General features: G+C 48.8%; 1 protein-coding gene across 9 annotated transcripts in view; it reads right to left on the bottom strand.

The window, feature by feature from the left end:
• Nucleotides 1-18,842, bottom strand: part of DAG1 (dystroglycan 1) — a 48,707-nt gene that overhangs the window by 11,142 nt on the left and 18,723 nt on the right. For 5 of the 9 annotated variants that reach the window (XM_071550639.1, XM_071550637.1, XM_071550643.1 and 2 more), the window contains one exon: nucleotides 4,152-4,561. In XM_071550639.1, coding sequence (XP_071406740.1) covers nucleotides 4,152-4,433 — 282 coding nt within the window. In that variant the 5' untranslated portion in view covers nucleotides 4,434-4,561. Of the gene's footprint in view, nucleotides 1-4,151; nucleotides 4,562-8,780; nucleotides 8,949-10,075; nucleotides 10,177-17,864; nucleotides 17,986-18,842 lie in introns of those variants that run through there. The other 4 variants (XM_071550642.1, XM_071550645.1, XM_071550644.1 and 1 more) reach the window with 4 other exon arrangements.

Below are 18,842 nucleotides of genomic sequence, written 5' to 3'. Positions count from 1 at the left end.
CCAGATGGATATCCAGTACTCTGATAACCTCCAAACCCACCTCATAGCTGCCCTGTAAGTCAGCTGAGTGAGGAAATTCAGTTGTTCTAATCACTCTGCCAGCAGCTGTTTGCTTACAGCAACAGCTTCTTGGGGCCTCTGCTACATGTTTTATCTGTTTTACCAAGAAAGCCCTGGTGAGACTGTGCACTTCAAACTCCAAAACAATCAGGGGTCAAGACACAGCCAGGAATGGTGAGCCTTAGCTCTGCTCACCTGAACTCCTTGGCATCAGATCTGCTCTGTGGGGCCCATCCCACACCAAACACCACCAGGATAAAGGCAGGTCAGCAGCTTTATGTGATCTTCAAGGAAGACACAGCAAATCTGCTCTGGCACGGATATGTCTTATGCATACCAGGAGCTTCTCTCCTTCCAGCATACTTTATAGATCCATCTTTAAACAAAAGCCACTTAATTGCATGTCTTTATGCACTGTGGGCATACGCATTTAGGATATCAGACTATGCAAGGGCTCAGTTCCTTGTGGGTATTGTATCCTTGTAGGGATATCACATCTCGGCTGGTGGGATAAGCAGAGCCAGGCTCACTGCAACAGCTCCCATCCCAGATCACGCACCTTCCCTCACATCCTCTCCTAGGACCCCAACGACTTGAAGGAGGAAAAACTACAGACCTGGATGTTTCAGCTGATGGGAAGATGTCCAAGCCAAAGCAGACGTGGAAAAGCAAACGAGCGGAGGATATATCAAACAAGGTTATTTATAGAAGAGAAAAGGAAGTTTTGATGCTTTTATAGGAGGTTCTGGTAAAATTTCATCTAGAATGTTTTGTATCGTTGTGGTCATGCAAACAAAAAAAATAAACTCAAGCTGGAGGAGGTGCAGAAGACATCTGCAAAGCAGAGGGGAGGGAAAGAAAGCTTATTTTATGAGAAAAACTAAAGAGGTTGGCTTGTTTAATCTAATAAAATCAAGATGGGGAATATGCCTGCCACCTATAAATACATAAAGGAAGTAAATATTATGAAGGTAGAACCGATTTAAGCTAAAGGGCAGCACATATAAATACTTCCAGCCATCCCTAAATTTAGGCTAGAAGCTGCATTTTTAATCAGAGCAGCCAAATTCTGGCGCAGCTTCAAATGGAAGCGGAAGAGACAGGAAGTCCAACTGGTCTTTGACCCAAGCATGGTCTATTCTTCGACAGGATGCAGCTGAGAGGTAACAGGTCAGACTCCACACAGTCCTCAGTGGAAATGGGGTAATAAGCTGACGACTGGTGAGGGCACCAGCACCAACATCTACAGTTACCCTGTCCAACCAGCATCTGCCAGGAGCCAGTAGGAACCTCACAACCTCACACGACTGACCTGCATTGCAAGGGGGCTGTATGACATGGGGAAATTGGGTGTTTTACCCCAACTCCTGCAAAAATGCCAATGCTTTGGTGTCAAACATGGCAGAAAGGGCTGCAAGGTGCCTTTTGGGAGGGCACAATAAGAAGTTTTAATTTCCAAGACACCTTCAGACAGCAGAAGATTGACCTTGCATCCAGAAGTCTTGCTGTAGTGAGGAAGCTAGAGGACAACATCTGGACTGAGCTGCTGCCAAATTCAACAGCTGGAATACCTGCAAGCTGCAGCTGCCCTTCAGAGGACACACTAATGCCTGACCAAGGCACCTGCTTGGGAACACAAGGCTCAGGGGAAGGGAGTTACCATGGCCACAATGCCTTGCTGGCAGCTGGCTCTGAGCAACGTGGAAATGAGACTCTGAAATTAAAACACGTGGTGGTTTTTCTACTTTTTTTTCTGTGCAGCTGGAGTGCATTAGAATAAACTTGCTTTTGTCTTCAACCATAAAATCTCACCTGTTCTCCAGCAGCTTTGGGGGTGGCAGGGAAACACTGGTGATGGCTCCCAGGAGCACATACCTGACTGTGCAGGAGTGCGTGCCTGCAGGGCACTCCTCCACCACGCTGCAAATGCCTGGCGTTGTTTCCATCCCACAACCAAATTTGCAGAGAAAAGTATTTTGTCTACAGATGGCTGGAATCTGCTAACAAGCAGGGATAGGATCTGAGAAGGAGTTTCAAGCCTATCCCCACCACAATCCTAGAAATAATCAGCGGGAATCATCTAGAAATGAAGCAATCACACCTTCTCCAGGCTCCAGTGGAAAGCTCCTGGGAGTCTGGGGACATCAACTGTCAGCATTTTCTTCTAAAAAAATTAGAGCCAATATCGTCAAAATTTAAGGGGGAAAAGTATAGGCAACCACATTGCATTGCAAACCCTGACCCATCTCAGAAGGCACAGCCCTTACTTTTTTTTAGCAGGTTTAAGTGTACCAGTTAGCAAGATCCAGAAGGCGCTTTTACTGCTCCAGCTGAGAAAATCAAAGTAGCCTGAGAAAAAGACCAGAGTAACTTGCCATGAAACTTTCCAGTAAAACAAAAATGCACCCCAGCACCCAAAATTGCCTACGCAGTTCTCACCAGCCAGGAATCAAAGCCCTGCAGCGAAGGTTGGCTGTGCTCAGCAGCCAACAGGCATTCCCTGCACAGAGAGCCCTTCCAGAGAAAGCAGCTAAGTGAGAGCCTGCTGCACTTTTAAAATCAATTTCAAGGTGAACAGATGTAACATGCTCATGGATAAGCCCAGGGACGAGTGTGAAAATCGCTCCCAGCGTTTGCTGAACTACACACAACCAGCAACTGCTGGTCCTGATCCAGCTCAGTCCACTCCAGGCTCTCCAGGCATGTTGGTGTTATCCAACACACCTCACACCAACAGGGCAGAGGTATTGTTTGGGGCCATCAGGTGGGGTGGAAATAATGGACAGGATTTTCCTGCATCTACTGGAGCTGTCACAGATGACTTTTGTGCCAGGAAAAGATGAGAGGAAGCTGTGGTGTTACACAAACACTGGTGATTCCCCTTGCCATCAAAGTGGCTATTAGACAACACCAGAACAAGCACTTGGATGCAAAATCCCAAACCAAAGTTATAATTTCTGCAACGTGAGATCTTGGGCTCACCACACCCCCTGGGCTCTGCCAGCCTAGTGCTGTACAGGTGCCCTGTGCTCCAAACAGGCTGTGGGTAAAGCTGAGCAGGGACCTTGGCCATGGTCAACTCAACACCACCGAGACCAGCCTGGCCCCTTCCCCGACTGCTCTGGCCAGGGGTTCACCCACCACCTTCCTCCTCCCTGTCTGACCCTCTGTCAGTAACAGCTGCATTCTTCAGATTTTCTGCCCACCCAGCACCCTCACTGGAGCCAGCGGGATCACGTACCGGGGTTGGGATAACTGACAGTACACAGAACTAAAGCAAACTGCCTTCAAGCAGAGGCCGAGATGTCAGACTTGCTCCTGGCTTGCTCTCCATCTTCCTCTGATCTTCTGAGACATACCAGAAGCTTGTCCTTTTATAATGATTTCTAAAACTAGATTTTTAAAACTATTTTTCAATTTTGCTCTTTGGAAGGTAATGCTGTTTTTTAAGAACAGAGTTTTCCGAACTCCAGGCAATCCAAGCAAACCCTCACAGGAAAGGACTAGCTATGAGCACACCTGTGTTTGGCCATGTCCCTACCCTCCTCTGGGCTATTCTAACAGTTTTCTGCACTCAGGACTGACTCCAAAATTCAGTTTTCAGTGCCTGCAGTGTCAGTGGTGTGAGGTTAAGTCAGATAAGGGAAAAGGCTTCCAGCTTTCCTAAGAAGACTCAGAGACAAGGTCAGGAGAGACTGTCACAGGCAGCTCAGAGCTCCATTGGCAGGACAGGGTCTCTTTGTCTGACAACGTTTTGTTACCATAATGAAGCAAACTCCCTGAGAATGTGCAGCAATCCCAGGGATAATCTGTGGCAACATCTTCTCATGAACGTGCCTATCATTGCAGCAGTAGAAGATCTCTCAGCTTAAATACAGCCAACAAACCTGATCAGTCATTGCTGAGAAGTTTCCTCTTCTTGTTACAGAGAGAGGAACTCTGCAATGAGGCGAGACTTCATTTTTTCATTAAAATCCTTCCCGCATAGTCCTTCCAACCACCCTCATGACCCAACCCAAGAGTGGAGTGACTCGCTTGACTCCTGCATGAATATAACCAAAAATGAGCCCCCTAGGAATGGCAATTCTCACCTGGACAACTTCTCCATTGGAAGCAATTAAATCTGTGGGGATGGAGACTCTGAAGTAGCGTCCCACCACGGCAGAGCTGTCTGGTATGCCCACCACAGCTGGCACAGTCTCCCGGAGGTCCGAGAGCACGGAGTGCATGGAGGCCTCCAGCTGGTTTTCCCAGTCCCGAACCACTTCTGCCGGTTCACTGGGCCAGTGGCAGTGAGCAGAGGCTGCCAGCAGCAGCACGGGGAGCCAAGTCCTCCCCAGGAAAGGGGGCTGCAGTTGGCATCCAACAGTCATTCTTCCCGGGAGCCTCAGCAACAGTGCTCCAGCTGGAAAGGGGATCACAGGGAATCTGCAGGCACCACAGCACAGGCAAGGGATCCACCAGTCCTTCACAGCAGCCTCATCCTAGGAGTCCTGGGAACCTGGTTAGACAGAGGCAATCAAATTAGCACATTAATTACAGTACCCAAGCCAGTCAGCCAACACACACAGACCTTGCAACAGGCAGAGGGCTACTTGGCCACAGTGCCCTCTGTGCCTCAGCTTTTGATCAAATGGCAAGTTACCACTACCAATAAAGAGTGCAGGAGCTTCTCAGCTGCTCTTCTGACGTACAGCATCTCCAGAGAAGCAAGATCCCCCTGCTTTTACACACACACAACAGTGTTTCTGCTGTTCTGGATCCACAGCATCCCGAAATAGCCACAGGTAGGGACACAGGGCAGATACAATTGAAACTGAGACTGAGCACAGTGCTAATAGTTAACTTTTCATGGCAAGTTGAAGTCAGGCCGGGACATCAGTGGATTTTAATGCCAGTTTGCAGCCAGCACAGCCCTTGGCAATTAATCTGCTGTACCGACAGGGACGGTGGGTTATGAAGGATGGATGGACAGACACACAGACAAGCAGGTGTTGCTCAGACCCAGAAGCACATGGGACTGGGCTCTTCTAGGCCAGGCACTCATGCCTTGAACCAAATTCATTTTTTCCAGGCTGGAGAGAGAAGTGGCTCCACATTCCCAGAGCCAACCCAGCCCAGCATCTAACTGCTGGCTCCCAGTTCTCTGTGATTTCTTTTAGCCTGTTTCGTCTGCGCTGTGTGATGCACATCAGGCTGTCCCAAGAGATCCTGGAGCCAGACTGTGTGGGAAGGAAAATCCCACTGTTTCTCACCCTTGCAGAGCTCCTGAAGCAGCATGACAGAACACAGCTGACCCACCGTGCTGTGGCCAGACAGAAACAGGCAGAGGGTCTGCCTATGCAGGCACCCGAGCCCAAGGCTACCACAGCAGGCTCTAGGAATAATAGGAGAGATAAGATGTGACTGCTCATCCTAAAGCCGGCACTCTAGAAAAGCTGAGAGGCAGCATGCAAGGACCTGCACATCCACACCCCTTGATGGGCCTTTCCCAATAAATCCCACATGCAGAGGGGCTGACACCTCCCATCCTGAGGTAATGGGCCCAGGGCCAGCCTCTGCTGGAGCTGGCAAAGAGGCTGTGGGTAGCAGGAATTATGAGCTTGAATACAATAACCTCTGGCTACAGCATCCATGAGGCAAATATCTGACCTGACTGCTGTCAGTTGTGGAAAACCTGTCTCAAGTGACAGGCAGAAGAGATAGCAGAGGCAGAGTAACATTGCTGGAAACCACAAGACAGATGGGAGAGTGGCTGGTGTGATGGCCAGCACCACAAGAAAACCCACTTCCCACTGCTCTTGTCCTTTCAAGTGTCTGAGCCAACCAGGATAAGAATACACCAGACAAAACAGGGAAGGCAACAGGCTCTTCCCAAAGGCAACTGAGCACAGAATCATAATATATGCTGAGCTGGAAGGGACCCATCAGGATCATCAAGTGCAACTGCTGGCCCTGCGCAGGACATCCCAAGAATCACACCATGTACCTGAGAGCATTGTCCAAATCCTTCCTGAACTCAAGACAGTGTTGGTGCTGTGACCACTTCCCTGGGGAGCCTGTTCAGTGCTCAACCACCCTCTGGGTGAAAAACCACCAGCATGTAGTGGTCTTCACCCAGAATGCAGTGCCTGAGCTGCTTCTTCAAAGGTTCTCATCATGAAGGGGCTGGAGGGTAAGGACAAGTCACACTCCCTACAGGGCACATCTCTCCTACCAACTCCCTGTGTGGTCAGAGGATCTGACACACACGTTTATTTTGGATGAACCTACAGTCACCTCAGCAGGCAGATTACTGCCACAGCAGATGTCTGACAGAGAATATCCAACAGGACACATGAAGGAGCTACAGAGATGGTGCACACACCTGCAAGAAGTCTGAAGGAGGTTCCTGATCATGACAGCAGGGATCAGGGGACTCTCATCCCCACACAGTGCCTTAAAAAGCAGAAAGAACCACCTTCACTCTCATGCAGCCTGGGGCATGGCCACTGCAGTGATGACTCTTTGTCCATGAGCTCCTTCTCCTGAAGCCTGTTTGTTGGAAAGTCCTGATGTGTACGGCAAGTACAGGCAGGAACAGAGTCTTGAAGCCAGGAAAGGAATGTGGCAGCAGCCCTGTGGCTGCTGCGGGGCTGAGATGCTATCAGGGAAACAGAGCTGCCTCTCACTGCTGCTCTGAGCAGCCACACCTGAGCAGAGGAGAAGCACCTCAGACACACCAACACCCAGCTTACAACCATGTGGTGCTGTAACAACGCCTAGAGAGGTTCAGCACCATGTCCCCTGCCCAGTCCCAGCCCCTGCCCTGTCACATAGCAGTGGAACTCCTGCATGAGTGTGGTGCAGCTCTGTACTGCTCAGCCAAATGATGTGATCTGGCCCTGGGCATTTCTGTTCGATAGCATTTGGGAAGAAAGGAGCTGGTTCTTGATATCTATGGCAAGCAGCAGAGGAAGATGAAGTCATGACCTATTTCAGAAACACCAGAGCAGGCAACAAACGCCGCCCAGTATGTGCCCCTCAGCCCAGAACTGGCCACTAAGCACTCATGTGACACTTGCAGATTGCAAAATTCAAAGTTTCATTTTAGGGGAACTACAGAAGAACTGGTTCAGCATATAGAAGTGAAGCATGCAGGAGGTATAGAAGGAATTCAGTAGCTGATAGCAAAGAACAAACAGAAGAGCTGAGAACAAACTTGTACCACTAAAAAAAAAATCTCTTTAACACAGCTCCACCTCACCACACAATGGACAGAAGCTGAAACACTGCCAGCCTCCCACAGTGTGTGCTGAGGAGGAAAGATAGGGTGGTTCCAGCTATCCATAGAGCTGCACAAGGCTCTGCAGTGCTCAGGTCCATGCAGACTTTCACTGCAAGGTGGAATGCTTTTTGGGATAGGAGGTCCTCTGCCTAAAGCCAGTAGGTCTGCTCTGCAAGTCCACTGGCCACCAGCATTATGGGTCTGTATGCAGCTGCAGAACAGAGTGAGCATTACCTGCAGCAAAGCTGGAACAAGTGCTGGGCACCTGCCTGGTGCCTCTGTCAAGTTTGAGAGCCCACACCATCTCACATGGCACAACCAAGGGCACAATCCTGACTCGCTTGTTTGAGATACCATCCCAGCTGTATGTGGAAAAAGTTTGTGTTCTGGATCACTGTCCAGAGACACAGAGCTTGAGCTCTCTGGAAGCAAAAACCTCAATGCTTCACACAAGTTTCCCACAAAATTGGGCCAAAACCCAATCGCAGAAGGAATTCTATAAGTGCTTTTATGCTGATCTCTGAGAAGCATCAGACCCTAGAGCTGACTGATTTAGACAGCACTTTCCAGTTACAAGAGAAGGCTAGACCACCCCAGCTTCTCTGCATGGCACCATGCTCCTCCTTCCAGCAGGATCTGCACTGCCCAGTTTTGCAGAACAAACACAAAGGTTCAGGTTAGTCCTGAATTTCAGGATGTTTTGTTCCATCGGATCTTCTGAAAGAAGTGACTTTATTCTCCTACTTCTGTGAGAGCTCCTTTGGTCTCAAGTTCAAGCCTCCAGAGCATTGGATGAAACATCAAAGTGAGTATCAACATCTGCTTCAGTCCTAACACTCAGTGGATGTGCCAAGGTTGATTCCTGAACTCCAGCGCCAACCCTCCATCGCATGGAACTGGGCCTGCTTGGTGGTGATGACATGATTCTGCACTTGATATGATGCTGACTTGTCAAGGCAATGCTGGAGCTTGCTCCTCCTCTGTGCATCCACAGGGCCCAATGACATGGTAAGGACATGCTGTATCTTCATTATCCAGGAATGCTGAACAGTGCAGGCAGAAAATGGGATGGAAGGAAAAGACTGAGAGCAGGACAAAGTAACTACTTCTAGCTATGCATCTTCCCAGAGAACCTTCCTTCTGCCCACTGCAGAACCAGGAGCAAGAGGCCAGCGAAAACATCCCAGCCAGAGGAGCGTGGCTGCCCTAGAAATCACTCTTCCTCTGCGGCCGATTACGGCACCACTTTGGCAGTACCAGTGAAAGTGAAGTCTCCCTCCAGCTGCATCTAATCCAATTGCTCAAGCACACAATCACATTCACTGGGCTGCGGTAATTAATCACCACCAGCATATTAATGCCACTGAGCCCCAGCATCCAGAAAGCTCAAGTAACTTGCAATTCTTGACTCTGGTGAAGAAGGTATTTAGGAGTTAGGAGGAATCGCACTTACCTGATTGCTTATTTACCAATATCCTCACTAAAGGAAGCATTAATCAAGTGGCCTTTCTCTAAGGAAGCAAACTCAGACTTGACTAAGAAGAGGCAGTGCAACTTTCCAGAGCAGAGCTATTGTCTCTGCAAAGATCTCCTGTGCGTGTTTCCACAGGAGGATGTCTGGGCAAGTCCCGTCAGCGGCCGTGCGCCTGCGTGTCAAGGCAGCGAGCGGCAGGAATGATGAAATCCAGCGTCCCCAGCCAGGCACACAAAGATGGCACTCTGCTGTGTGTGCTCCCGGGTCCAAAACACGACAGCAGGCACCCCTGGTGCCAGCCTGGCAGCACAGTCCAGGCAGAGGTGGCTGGTGCTCCGTGCACACCGGTGCTGGGCTGAAGGGATCTGGAAAGGGGTGCAGGAGGGAGAAACAGCTCAGAGGCAGCGTACCTGAGCAGAGCAGCCCATCAACGAGTTATGAACTAACAGATACAGTCTCATTGAGACCAAGACCATGTCAGCCTGAGACATGATACGGACAAAGAGCACTCTGGAGCGTGAAATTTAGGAAACATAAGAGTTTTTGTGCCTGCCCCACTCCGGACGTACCCTGAAACAAAGGCAGCAGCCCTTTCAGCAGCCTGTGATACAGGCTATGGGAACTTCTGCAAATGGCTTTAGGGGTTATTTCCAGATAACCATTCTCAGAGGACCCAAGCTCCAGATGGTGCTGTGCCCAGGATGAGTTACAGAAACGGATGTACAGCAGAGCAGCTACACAGAGATGCACTGGTCACACACAGAGACTAAAGGGCAAGTAGCTGCCAAGAGGGAATGGGCCAGGTAGAGGAAGGAAGATTCACCCTAAATGTAGCTCCTTGCTCTGCAGTGCTTGGAGTGACAGCATCCTGTCCTGCATGGCACTAACCAGGCACCTGTGGGGAGGGTGGCCTTACACCAAGACTGGAAGGCAGGTTCATGCACGAGTTTCTGGCTTAATGCAGCACTCAGACCTGCCTGCTTGTAGCCATATGTGCATCAAAACCAAAGCAGAAAAGACTGGACTGCAGGAGAGACCTGTTCGAGTGGGGAGCCCCAGAGCAGTGCTCCTGAGGCTCCAGCAGCCCCTTCCATCCACTGCCACCCAGCCATCAACAGTTCTTTACCCCAAACACCATCAGCCCAGAAGGTACCAACCAAGCTGTACTCAATTATTCACCCTAAAAACTGCATTTTAACAGGCTCTACCACAGCTGTGCCCACCGTGTCCTGTCACCACATTAAAAGCCCAACAGAAATGACACCCAAACATACGCACGAAAGAGCTGCTGTTTTCAGCCTCGTCCCTTGTATTTCTGCACTGCTCGTCTCCAGCACATCTGGTGTCAGTAACAGGAAACCCTGACGCTGAAAAACAATCTAGGGGAAAAAAACAAACCCAAACAAACTCAAAACAGCCGTGCTAAAAATGTGTGCTGGGCAGGGAAACAAGCAGCACCCTCCTGCTGATGGGGAACTCGGCTGTGAACTGTCACCAACTTGTTGCTTTCCAGTCCCACGGGCAGCTTTGTGACGCTTGTTCAGGAAGTGGTCACAGCCACAGACACCTGACAGCAGCTTTTATGCTGCTAAAGCACCGAGATATTTAATTTTGCTGTAGCTGACAGGAAGCTTTCTGCTACCTTGCATTAGCTTTTGCTTGAAAACTACAGCTCTGAATAGTGAGAAAAAACACTGAAAGTATAATTTCTCTTTTTTCTCCCTGTATTGGATCTGTTTATCCAGAAGCTGGGCTACTGTACTGCCCTTGCCAGCTGGGGACTCCATTTCCAGAAAGGTTTCTTGCCCTGGAAGAGCCAAAAGCCCACAGCCAGGGCACTCCTGCAGAGGTGCACGTGAAGGGCACTGCAGAGCAGCAGCAGAAGCACAAAGGACACCAGATCCCTTTTGCCAGCTGGACATGGAGCATGTTTTTTCTTCCCTGCAGAGCACATTTACCCTGCAAGGTGCAGTGGTAAGCCTTCTTCTGAAGGCAGCATCTTCCCCAGCCTCCTGCAGCCCTGGGGAGGCAAGAGGGGTGGGTACAGTACCCACAACTGCCTCCTGACTACACACTGGCATGTTGACCTGAAAGATTTGCTGGAAGACCATCCAGTCACCCCCTTGCTTGTCCATCCTGCTCCAGTGGCCCCTGGAACCTGTGTGTGCTACTTGTCCTGTGCTCAAGCCATCCCTTGATTGTCTGGCACATGCCTGACTCGCAGCAGTGACCGGCAGCTGCAGATTTTGGCCAGGCATCACTTCTGACTCTTTGATGAAAGTTTCAGCAACCACAATCAATCCCTTCCTCCACTTTGTTATTTCCAGACAGCCAACTCAGATCGTATCTTCAAGTGCATTCAGTTGAAAGGAAATTCAGATATTATCTTCCCAAGTATTTAGAAGGCCTCAGAGATCATTTTCCCTCCGTAATTACAAACATCGCAGCCAGGTAGAACTGCCATTGTTTGCTGCCAGCAGTCAGGAAAAATTAGGATATAAACATCCACCAACAAGCCAAAGCAGGGGGGCAGCTTCAGCAGTGTCATCCCACACCTCTTGTATCCTGTGAGCAGCCCTGTCTCAAGGAAGGGCTGGCAGAGAAAAGTGATGGGAATCAAAGGTATAAAATGGATCCTTCCTGGAGGAAGCTGGGAGAGAACAAAGTGGGATGCACTGGGGCACTATGGAGGTAGGGAACAAGAGCCCATGCTCTCCTCTAACAAAATGACCAGAAGCCAAACTAAACCAAATCAGGCTCAAGTCCAAACAACATAGGTTTTCTCAAGGATCCAATGGGGTTGTGAACGTAAATGTTAAAACCTCACGTGGGTTTAAAAAAAAAAGGGTGGGACAGGACAATTTTATAGAAGGCAGAGTTACCAAGGCAGCATTTCTGGCTCAAGCACCACTTGATCCTGGGACAGCATTCAGGGAAATGATGACTCGCATTCCTCTCCAGGCATCTTCTGCCGGCTGTTATTGCAAAGGGCATATAGGCTAAATATACAGCTGCAGCAGGGCAGGGCACGGGTCTGTCTGCCTCAGGGCACACATTGTAACATGGCTTGGGCTTCACTTGGGTTTCCAGCCAAAGCAAGCCCTAAAACCCATGCTTATACTCCTGGTTTTGTTTGGAAACAGAGCGAGACTGTCCAAAAGTCCTAATATTTAATTCTATGTTTAAGGGAATGTAAGCTAAATCTAGTATTAAAACCCACAGGAAATTAAACTACAAAAGTTTATGGAGAACAAAAAAAGATGGTACTAAGATCTCCTTCCATACAAATGTCATAAGAATGCATATTTTGAAGATAAACACAATAGATGTGCGTATATATACATAGACACACACACACAAATGCTTTGCAAGTTTCCAAGATTTAGTAAAAAACAGAACTGAAGGCACCACAATGAAATAAGGGATTTTTTACTCCAACTTTCTCTCTTATAAGGCAAGTTTTGTATCATGCTGAATTTGTTTGTTGTTCATTCTGCAATGAAGACCATGGCATTACAGAACAGCATTTCAGCAGGAGCCATCCCAGGGACAGCAGGGACAGAGGACACCGGGCTGGCAGCTCAGGCACCCCACGACAAGGCCAGAAAGCACACAAACACAAGGAGCAAGATGTCACTTTTCAAACTCGAGGATTACGAGGCACCAGAGCCTGATCTTGTGTTCCTGAGCAGGCAGGTTGTTCCCCAGAAAGCACCAAAGGACATGTGCAGGAGCAGCTGGCGTGACAGTCACCACTGTGTGTCCTGTCCCCTGGTATCACTCACCATCCACCAGCTGTTCCAAGGCTAATTCACACTCATTAATGACCTTTGATAGAAGTCACTGAGCTGGAAAGTGAGTTGCTATCATAGAGTAAGTTTCTGCTGCTTCAGAAACAGGTTTAAACCAAGTCCCCATCACCAACAGGTGACTGCAGCCTTTGCCCCGTGCTCCAAAGGGACAAAGTCATCCAAAAGCCTCCAGCAGAACCTGAAATCTCAGTATGAAGAAACACTCCCTCCCTAAGCCACTCAGCTGTACCATGCAGGAGATGTTCTCTAGAGCTGTAGTCATGAGCACTGAAACCAATGAGCCTAAAAAGATTTACATCTCTTGCTTGATTTCTTAACTGAATTAAAGGCTGAACAAAACCCCTTATGTGGCTTCACAGAATCCACACGAAAGAGAAACAACGAATATCCTAATTAGAGAGGAAGCTTTGACTGGACATTTTGTCTTATTAAGTACTAAAGAGTCCACACAAAAAGAGAAAAACCCTGAGGGATAAACTCCCTGCTCCAGCAAGGCAGGAAAACTGGAGTTTCTGCCATGGTTTGGCTTTTTGGAGCACATTAGACATTGAATGGGTCACACAGAGGGGGGAGCTGAGCTTTGGTCCATCCTTTTAGCCAAAACTCTCCCACCTGGCTGCCTATTTTTTTTGTTACTGTTTTGTTTTGCTTGGAATAAAGAAGCCATAAAGCTCATTCTGTCAGTTTAGCAAGCAGAAACTGCCAGAGGGGGAAGGACACACTGAGGGGCAGAGCAGTTCTGCAAATCACCTTCTTAGCAAACTTGATCAAACTTCCAAATCCTGTTCTGAGGGAAACCCTTCCAAGGCTCTGTCTTTGGCAGGACCCTTGCCTGTGTTTTGACGTGCTTTTTTCATCACTAAAACAGCATTTGGGCTTCCTTAGGATACGCTGGCACCATGGCCACCAGGAAAGCACTGGCTTTAATGGTACTAGAGCAGGAGAACCAGAGTGTGGGCAGCTTGGGCAGGGGATCCCCCAGTGCCAGGAACACACAGTTCAAAGGCTGAAGGCGCCCAACCCAAATCTGAAAAGAAGAAAGTCTTGGTGGAGGTTTCATACTCCAGAGTCATCTCAAAATGCAGCTTGGTTGGAGAGCTTTGTGGAGACGCAGCCACATTCCAAGGGTTTATAATCACCTTCTGGGTATTCCACAAAATTCCTCAGATAATGAAATATTTCAGGCAGGTCCTTGAAAGTGTTCAAGCACCATAATTTCCTATAGGTTGATGTCACAGTGCCAGGGTTGAGGCACCAAGCCCAGGAATGGAAGGAAAGGCTTTGGATCTCTTCCCCACCTGACTGTCAGACACAGGACCTGCTGCTACCAAGGGGAGGCAAAGCTGACATTAAGCGGAGACAGGAACCCAGGGAAGCAGCACCAACAAAAAGCCATTTTCAGCACTCCAGTTGTGTATGCAGCAGTATTTATGTTCTTTGTGGCAGCGTAACTAAGGGCAGGCACATTCTGTTTAGAAACATCCCGCTGTTCCATCAGCTTTACCACCCCACCCTGCAACTCCAAGCCAAGGCATTAAGATTCAGCTTTATGGAGTTGCTCAGCCCTGATTTATTACTCAGCTCGCAAGACTGCCATAGCTCTTCATTTAAATATATTTACCCCCCAATGATTGATGCAGAGCAGCCAGGGCATCAGCCGTGGACCTCCAACTTCTAATGTTTCTCAGGAAAACTATTCTAAACACTTCTTGGCAGAATGAGATAGAAATGTTCCAACTTTAACCATCAACCATAAAATGGGAAAGCTGTGAAATGAAGCAGCATTGCTCCCATGTCACAGAAGCAGAGAAAGTTTCTGGAGGAGGAATTAACTCCCTGAAGATCAGCAGTTTCCAGCTGGGCAACACATTCCCTTAAATCTGCAGAAATTCAGGAGTCACCAAAGGCCATCAAATGAATAATCTCTTTCTGCAAGTGCACATTTTTATAGGTTCTATCTCCTCTTCCCGGAGACCAGGAGCAAAGGGCTGCACTGCATCAATGACACTGCCTGCTCTTCACAGTCACCTCTGGCCGAGCTGGCCTTCACACAGTAAATCCAAAAAGATCTCCAACAGCACAAGCTTACCAAGTCACAAGGACAGTGCATGGCTTCACAGGTCTATCTGCTTCCCACCTGCTCTGTTGCAGGAAGACTGATTTAAATTAAAAAGCAAAGATGAGCACCTCAAAAGACCAGACACTAACAGAGTCTGCATCTCATTCCTGCCGCATTAATTTCACTGCATTATATTTGAGTTAAATTATCTTGTTTACCTGCAAGCCTGTAATTAAAAAAATAACCCTCATCTGGTTTTGACCATGGCCTCAATAGCTTCAGCCAGGAGCAGGGAAGCTTGGAGCTGCTCATCACAGGTCCAGGGATGCAGAGATAGCTCCAGCTTTTCTCCCCGCGCTGCTCCGGAATTGAGATATCAAGACACAAGTTCAATTATTCCAAGGCGAGACCAGATTTCTTCACTGTAATGAGTATCAGTGGGATTTAGGCTTTTTTTTTTAACACTAACATTCTGCCCCATCCATATGGATACAACCACAGTGCTCAAACTCATTTCTTACACCAGGAATTATGCAGAGGATCTGGCCTGAAAGGGCCAGAGAACCAACCCTGACAGCACAAAGTCGGCAGACTGACTGAATACAGTGCAGAGTAACCTGCTCCTCTGTGAGCAGCACAGCACCTCACATGTCAAAGAAGTTCCAAGGGTTACTCCAAGAAATCCCCCTGCAGCAATTCCAGCACAAACATCCTGCCATTCCTTGAACCCAAATTTCCACAAACAAGAAAGTCCAAAGGACTTAAAAATAGGATCAAACTGTCCTGCTCTGTCACCAGACAAGTTATTTAAAACTGGGACCCAAGGACAAACTGGGTAAAGAGCAATCACAGGAACAAGGGGAGGCAGAGAGACTGCAAGGACAAGACAAGGAAAACTGATATTTTTCTTCTCTCAGCAGCCACAGAGCCTGCATAGTGTAAGGCATTTGCAACAGTTAACTAGCTGGCATGGTGTCTGGTATCAGACCTCAAAAATGGTCCTGAAGTTTAGCCACAGCAGAAAAATCCAGTAATTTTTCCCTTCTCCATCTTGTACAGGTCAGAGATACTGGAAGCAAGACCTGCTTATTTATGAGGAAAAAAACCCAAATTACAGCTTATTTCAAGTAGTGTGAGAACAAGCTGCATCCCTCTATTTTGACTTGCCAGACCAAAGACTATGCCCTGCTTTCCCAGCATGCTGGTACTGAGCCCCAGATTCCTGGGTGACAATCCGGATGGCTGGGAAGGGACAGCAGCATGGACTCAGAGCTGCAGTCCGACAGGAAGATGGCAATAGCCGTGGCAACAGGGTTGGGCAGGTTAAAAAATGAATTTAAGTTATAAAGAGACAAAAAATGGAGTAAGATGGGACAGATTTTGTATCAACTTCTTTCCCAGTCCAAAGAAACACAGTGGAGCATGGGATGACTCCTTCAGCAAGAATCCCAAGAATGGGGGCAAAGTCATCAGAGTTCCAATGTGTGCCCCAGGAAAACAGAGTCAGATGCCATTCTGAGGCAACAAGGAAAATTAAGCCAGCACTCAGCTGGGTTTTGTAATAGTTCAAGCCTCTCCGAATCAAGCATCATCTCATGCGTCTCACCACTAGTGATTTGGACACCCAAAAGCCACGCCAGGTGAGGCAAACTCCAGCTGTGTAACCCTCTGCAACAGCAATGTCTTTATGCCCATATTTCCAATACTTGGAGCTCTGCTCCCATAGAACCATCCCCTCTGCCTTGGGGCACCCAGAGCAGAGCCAGCCCCAGGCACAGCCTGTGCTGACCTCGGCAAAGAAATGACAACAACCAACTTCGCAGCCCAGCAGCCACCCACAACAGTTCTAAGTGTTCCCGAGAGCGTGTAACAGCAGACAAATGCATTTGTCCTTAATCACTCTGAGCATTTTCTTCTGAATCCACCCCCCTAAGTCACTCTCACTTTGATTTCGGCTCAGCACTCGCCTGACCTTCATTACTAATGCAATGTCCAAATCCCATTAATTAGTTTAAGAGGGCATCCCGTCACTAGCACCGACTGGACTAACCTTGCTGCTCACAATCAAATTCCTACGGCTGTTCTTACATTCTAGTAAGTCTGCAATACTTCCCAGAAAACCAGAGGGTTCACTGCTATCAAACAGCACAGGAGAACATAAACAGTTTAGCGAGAGCACAAGGGCTGCACAGAGAGAGATGCTCAAGCATGGCAGGCAAAAGGCAGTCTCAGAGTTGCAGAGAAGCTCTGAAGGTGTGTTCAGCCTGTGTTAGCTTTAAAGAGCTGCTGCAGATGTGGGGAAACAATTAAACTGCTTATCACAGTACGTCCCATTCAGGCTCCAGAGCGGGACAACGATTCCAATCTCCAGGTGCCAAGCACAGCAATTAGGCACCCAATGACGTGCACCAAAGCTTTGCTTATCTTAACTTCAATGGTTACATAGTATTTCCTCGGCTCACTATCATTAAAAGATTGCAGGTTCAGGGACTAAGCTCAGGTTAGTCCTGCAGGATACAGTTGCACCTTGGATTGCATGTGGAGGATGCAGAATAGTCCAGATGAGGGCAGGGGACTTACAAGTCATTCAGCTGAGGCAGTGACAAAGACCGGTCAACACCACCATTTCCTCACCTGCAGGGACTAGGCTTAAAGTTTAATAACAAAAAGTAATTACACCACAGCCAGGATCTCCACAACAGCTCACCTCTGAAGAGCAACTCTGGATTAGCACTTGAGCCTCTTCTGAGCTTCATAACGGGCGGTAGTGGAAAAATGTGGTTTTAGCAGCTCACTCTATCCCTTATAAAGCAGAGACTACGCCAAAAATAACCTGGCTTACTAGTTACAGTCACCAAGCACTTGCTTAGCAGCTCTCTGATCAGGGACCAAAACACTGCCTGCACCGCAGCATCACCACAGCCAACTGTTCAGAGAAACAAATCCAGGTTACAGAACTGAGACACCTTCCACCAAGAAATGGGAAAAAAAAGCTTCCCAAGAGAACAGTGGTGCCTGCCACTGCAGGGCAGCAGCAGCCAGACTGCCCCTAGGTTACTCCTCAAGACCTCATGCCAACCAGGAACTTTGTTCACTGCTGTAGGCTGAGCCTAAGGCTCCCTCTCCCAACAGTGTATGATGCTGCTCTTCGTAGCGCTCAAGGCTGCAAATAATGATTTAAAAAGTCAATACCTGAGAATTAAGGTTGTCCGTGAGCTGGTCACAGCAAGCACCACAGTTCACTGCATTTCTGCACACCTACTCCAGCTTGTCGTCTCTGCCTTTGAGACAGGTGAGCCCATCACTGATCCATGGCTGTCAGCAAGCAGCCCAGGAGAGACTAAATCCTGCTCTCAGCACTGGGATGGTGGCAGTGGCCGCACCTCCCTCCCACTCCCAGCAATGATTCAGGCCCTCTGGCCCCAGAGCGGAGGAGGTCCTGGATGGACAGGATTTGTGAAAACTAGTTTACAAAGCACTGGTGAACGGGGAGCCTTTCAGACGCCTGTAACCTGATAAGATCCAAGAGATAGGGGGCATTTTACTGGGAGAGGAGATGGCACATCCTTTGCAATCAAAGCCTGGGGCTGTCAACCTTCCATCCAGCCTTTGTGCCAGTCCAAGCACCTTCCAATGCAAGCAGATGGGGGCTGTTTGGTTTTTAAATACTGACAACCTAAAGCTTTTTAAGGATCCTTTAACCCTTGGAAATGGCTGAACTGCTTTTGCCGAAAACCTGAAACTAAGCCTGAGACAGGGGACACAGCATGAGAAATTCGGCATGGGAGATCCAGCATGGGAAATTCCAGCGGGAGCAGTTAAGTTCCAGAGTTAAACTCCACTCCAGCGGCAGCCAGGCAGTCTGTGCGGCAGGTGGTGTGACCATTGTCACCCAGTGTCACCGCTGCTTCACGCAGCTCTGCGGAGGCAAAACTGCCCCAGCAGCTAAAGCAGGGCAGCCCACACCCAGAGCCCGAGCCTGAATCCACTCCAAACCGGAATTACTTTGGGGAAGTGCTGCAGGAGGCGGCTCCAGCCAAATCACTGCAAGTGGGAGGTGACTCTCCGGGAATGTGCGATGGGGCTCACGGCACCTGGACGTGCGTGTTCCCTCGGCTGCTGCCGCTCTGCCCTGCCCCGGCTCGGTAACTGCCCTTGGAGGCAGCAGGT

Source organism: Pithys albifrons, chromosome 3, assembly GCF_047495875.1.
Source record: "Pithys albifrons albifrons isolate INPA30051 chromosome 3, PitAlb_v1, whole genome shotgun sequence".
In the NCBI taxonomy this organism is placed as follows: Eukaryota; Metazoa; Chordata; class Aves; order Passeriformes; family Thamnophilidae; genus Pithys; species Pithys albifrons.
The sequence above is the reverse complement of the archived record's forward strand: the minus strand, read 5'-3'. Positions and strand labels throughout refer to the sequence as shown.